Source organism: Gavialis gangeticus, unplaced genomic scaffold (assembly GCF_001723915.1).
Source record: "Gavialis gangeticus isolate Ggan-Ray unplaced genomic scaffold, GavGan_comp1, whole genome shotgun sequence".
In the NCBI taxonomy this organism is placed as follows: Eukaryota; Metazoa; Chordata; order Crocodylia; family Gavialidae; genus Gavialis; species Gavialis gangeticus.
In genome coordinates this window covers 11,553,038-11,557,882 of record NW_017728996.1, presented here as the reverse complement: position 1 = coordinate 11,557,882, position 4,845 = coordinate 11,553,038, and the positions used below count along the sequence as shown (strand labels likewise).

The window sequence follows — 4,845 nt, the reverse complement described above, 5'->3', positions numbered from 1 at the left end:
TGGGGGGGGGGGGAAGGCTGGTGAGAATCCATCAGGCATGCAAGCCTGTGCTTTTCCCATTGCAAATAATATTTTATTTAACAGGATAGCTCTGGGTTGTTGCATTTAATGACACCAAGCCTGAACAGCAGCAGCAGGGGAAAAAAATAGCTGTTTGATGTTGTTAAATACCAGTCCCTCCTATCAGGGAACCTATTTTAAAAAGAGGATCGTTTTTATGGGTAGCCAGGAACTGCAAGAAAAGAAATGAAAGAGCAAAAGAGGAGGGGGGGGGGGGAAGGCCCGCAGGATTAAAAAATGGAATTAGAAAAACCAAGTTAAGTGTGCAAAGCTGAGTTTAAAATTTGTTCCCAGCCATGCCATGCCATAAAATCAAATAAATCAACTTTCCACAGGGCTGTCTCTGAATAAAACAGAATGTGGCAATGAGCAGTTCTGAATCATTTAGTCTAAAAGGAGGGAAGTTTGCATTTATACCCAGCAGGAGCTGCATAGTCCAAAGCGAGTAGCGGTTTGGAAAAGATAATCACTCCAATAAGTATCCAGTCCTCATATGAAAAAGTAACAGGAGAAGATACTTAGCAGCCGCTTCAAAATGTAATTCTGTGGTTAGACAGCTCTGCCTCTCCCGGAGAACCCAGTTAAAAGCAGTAAGGTGTCTCTTCAGATAATTAAAAGTGTGTGTGTGGAGGGGGGGGGGAAATATATGTGCCAACTTTGGCTGCATATTAATAGTGCATGAGTTATAAAAACAATAATTGAGTGCATTGTGAAATCTAATTAGTTTGCACCGTAGTTTAACCTGCGTGAGTAATAAACCTGATATTAGCTCTGGAGGCTAAATCTGTTTTTCGCCAAAAAAGAAAATACACGCTTTCTAATGCGTGCCATACTTCAGCTCAGGCTGCTAACTTTGAGGCGGCATCCGGTGGCAAACTGTGTTGGACCCCCTAGAAGTTGTGCAGTCAGGTTTATTTATTATTCCCCCCCTCCCCTTGAAATGATTCCTTGTGTAACTCCTTGGAAAGCTTGGGAAAGTGGCCACGCGATAAACATATGAATGGAAGCAGGACCTGTAAAATAATTACTCATCGGAGTTTTTTAAAAGCCTGATATCAGGAAACAGAGGCGGGGGGGTGGAAATGTGGTGGATGGGAGAACTCACAATCCAGTCCTTGTTGTGTTAAAGGGGGGTCTGGGGAACCAAGTCATTTTCTGGACCTTGTCCAGGTTCTGGGTCGTGACCTAAACTTCCTTTTATTTATTATTGCTTTACACATAAAAACTCCCCCCCCCCTCTATTTTTCCCCCCAAATTACTTGTGCTAAAGTCCTAAGGTGATCAATTAGCAGGGAGCATCAGCCCAAGCAGGAGCTGAGCGGGGCCGCTTGGATGTGAGGCGCTGATTTTATTTTGCTGTCATTTACCAAGGGAGGCATTTTTCTTCGCCTCTTGCTCCCATTTCCAACACACACAGACAGAGCCCGGACCCAAGACACCCACCCACCCGGAGGAGTCTTATTTCCAAACCTGGAGATCTACAAATCGCTTCTTTTTTTTTGAGCCTTTCGAGACAACAATCGTCCCAGACTGTCGTAACTGTTTAATTTATTGCCAGTTGCAAAATGTGAAGCCTGGCATGCAAATCGCCTCCCCACTAGATAAATGTGGCTGTTATCTGGTTCTGGGCGAGATACACGCGTAGAGAAAAGAGATGTCGAGAAAAGGGGATGCGTGCAACTTCCCAGCACCCCTGAGCGAAAGCAGACACCCAAGGATGCAGATGATGTTTGCTGCTGCCTTTTTTCTCCCCCCCCCCTTTTATTTTTTAAATCTGAGTTTTAATGACTCGCAGAATATGCATGTGTTAGTCCTGTGCCTAGGAAGCCACAGGGAGGTCAGGTCACAACCTGGGCTCTTTCAGCACAGACGTCTCCGATTTAAAGGGAACTTATTGTATTTTAGCGAACGGAGAGGGGGTAATGTTCAGAGCCTACCAGGGAGTTTTGTTTTTGGGGTTTTTTTTAACTTGTAGGGGCCTTTGGGGTTTAAAAATAAAGGAGGAGAAGAAGGGCGAGGGGAAGGGAAGGGAAAGGAGAGAGAGAAAGAGGGAAGAGAAAGAAAAGAAAAGCAGGGGGAAAGAAACAGCTCAGATGAACAGAGAGATCACAGTTTGCATGGCTGCCCCTGAATAGGCTAAACTGACAAGATCAGTTTTAAAAGGCCACTTAAATCAGTTTCAAAGGCCGGAGGAAAACGCGCTGTCTCTTTTGGGGGAGACGCGCTAGCTGGACCCGGGCGCCCTGCTCTCTGGCCGGGCCAGGGCCGGGCGGCTCGGGATTTGGGGCACGGGGTCGACAACATGTTGAGGACCCTGGTTTCTTCTTTCGACCCCTTTGATCCGATGTCTTTCTCGAGTGGGGTGGAAAGAGTGGTTGATCCCATCTCTCCCTTCAACCTTTGCAAGGGGGAAAAAAAAATATGCCTCTCCCCACCCCCCACCCCTTTTCCTCCCCCCTCCCATCTCAGTGTCAACCCTTCAGGTCTCTAGCGCAATTAAAGACCTCAGATCTTGGAGCTGTGTTTAATTCTAAAGCAGACCCTCCGGATACACACATCTCTATTTTCTCTTTGGCTAAAACATGCTTAGGTCTAAGGAAGGGGGAGGGAGGGAGGGAAGGAGGGCGGCGTGGGGGGGACTCCACCGGCTACCAGCTACACTTCATTTGACCAGGAATAATCATTACAATCAAATTCTTTAATCTGATGACTGTTTTTTTTTCTTTTTCTTTTTTAATAAACTTTCTTCTAGATGCCTGTGGTCTCTCTGATGTAGCCCATGTTGAAAGTTTACAGGAGAAGTCACAGTGTGCTTTGGAAGAATATGTTAGGAGTCAGTATCCGAACCAGCCAACACGATTCGGAAAGCTTTTACTACGCCTCCCCTCCCTCCGCACTGTCTCCTCTTCTGTCATAGAGCAGTTGTTTTTCGTCCGTTTGGTAGGTAAAACCCCCATAGAAACCCTAATCAGGGATATGTTACTGTCTGGCAGCAGTTTTAACTGGCCTTATATGTCCATTCAATAAAATAATGGAGAAAAAAATTAAACTAAAATGAAAATACTTTTTTTGTTTGTTTGAGAAGGCAGATGAAAGAGAGAGAGAATGACATTTGGGGTCTGGTGGTTTCTTAAATTTCCTTCTGCTAAGAAAGGATATAAAAGGATGTTACAAGTTTTGCTAAAAGAAGACAGGAAAAAAAAATAATGGACTGTGAATTTAAAAAAAAAAGACTGTCATATGAACTTTTACAGAATGCATTAAAAGCAACTCCCGTGTCGTTCAGAAAAAATAACTTGCTACTTATCTTTTTTTTTTTTTGTAAAAAACAAAAAATTTCAAAAAAAGAAAGAAAAAAAGAAAAAAGAAAAAGAAGAAGAAAAGAAAGGAAGGGTGGGTGGCTTTTTTCTTTTTTTTTCTTTTTTCTTTTTCTTTTTTGGGGGGGAACTTTTTAAAAAAAATATCTCGCTAAAAGTGCATTTAAAGGAAATCTGGAGAAAAATTAGCAGAATGGAAGAAAGTAAGTCTTTTTTTTCCAAATTATTAATTGTCCTATGTGTCTATGTACCTATAGCTGTTCTTTTTTGTATTTTTCTGGTTTCAAACCAGTTTATTCTGTGGTTCTATAATAATTTTTGATATAATCTTGGCTTCTTTAAAAAATGTGTATCCATAAAATATATGTTCTGAAAGAATTAAAACTGAGTCCATGAAAGTATCATAGGAAGAAAGGAAAAGAGAAAACAAAAAACTCAACAACACAATGATGAAAGCGCACTTATGGTGGTGACCCGAAATATTAGCTGGAAGCTGAGAGAGCTATAATTATATAGACCCGAATGAACCACACGTGTCACATAAGTACCCCGAAAACTAGGTTTTTGATATTTCAGACAGAAAATGAACTGTGGGGATTTACTGTAGGTAGAACGGATTGTGTCCAAGACACACTACGGTTTTGATTTAAAAAAAAATAAAACAACCACACAAACAAAGTGAACTTTTGTAATTGGAATTGGGTTCCACATAGTTCTTCATGAATTGTTATGAAACTCCTCTATCTGTTTGTATATTTGCAAGCCCTTTGTATTATAATAATTGTTGATATTTTCCCTTTTTAAAAAATACCATTGAAATCAGCATGACAAAATAACACTGTTGGCACTTATAGATAACGTGATTGATTCAGTATCTTAGAGTTTACAGTTTTGTGTTTAAAAAAAACTGAAGGTTTTTTTTTAAGTGCAACATTTCTGTATACTGTAAAAGTTATAATAACTGAACTGTTTGGTCGAGTCTTTGTGTGTTATATTCCAAGGAAAATTGAAAGTATTCAGAAATTAAAATATTATTTGATATCTGAAACCCGTTTGGCTGTCATAAATGTCTTTCAGAAATCACATTACTGCTCTAGAGTTTTGCAGCCCTTGTGAGTCCATAGGCGATTGATTTGTTTACTTGTCACAGTAAGTTTGTAGCAGCCGGATGGTAGCGTCTCGTTCGGGGCTGGGGATGGGGGACTTTTTAAGTGCGTGGTTTATCTGTGTTTTTAGGAAGTGCTGTGCTGAAATGGTAAACCATCAGCCCCCATTCATCTAATCCTCCTGTTAATTAAAAATGGATTTTCTAGAAAAGGCCCTTATTTTTGTCACACTTAAGTGCCTGCATAGGAAAGGTATTGTTGTGAAAAGTAGTAGAAATCTGGAGCTCAGTACCTATTTTATGATCAGACTGGGGCGGGGTGGGGCGGGGGGAAAAAAGAAAAGAAAAATCTTTTGTAAATCT

The 4,845-nt window shown here is 41.1% G+C and overlaps 1 protein-coding gene across 2 annotated transcripts in view; it reads left to right on the top strand.

The window, feature by feature from the left end:
- NR2F2 (nuclear receptor subfamily 2 group F member 2) overlaps window positions 1-3,377 on the top strand; it is a 6,394-nt gene extending 3,017 nt beyond the window's left edge. The window contains exon 3 of one of the 2 annotated variants that reach the window (XM_019504026.1): window positions 2,813-3,377. In XM_019504026.1, coding sequence (XP_019359571.1) covers window positions 2,813-3,087 — 275 coding nt within the window. In that variant the 3' untranslated portion in view covers window positions 3,088-3,377. The remainder of the gene's footprint in view (window positions 1-2,812) is intronic. The other variant, XM_019504027.1, reaches the window with a different exon arrangement.
- Window positions 3,378-4,845: the final 1,468 nt, after the last annotated feature.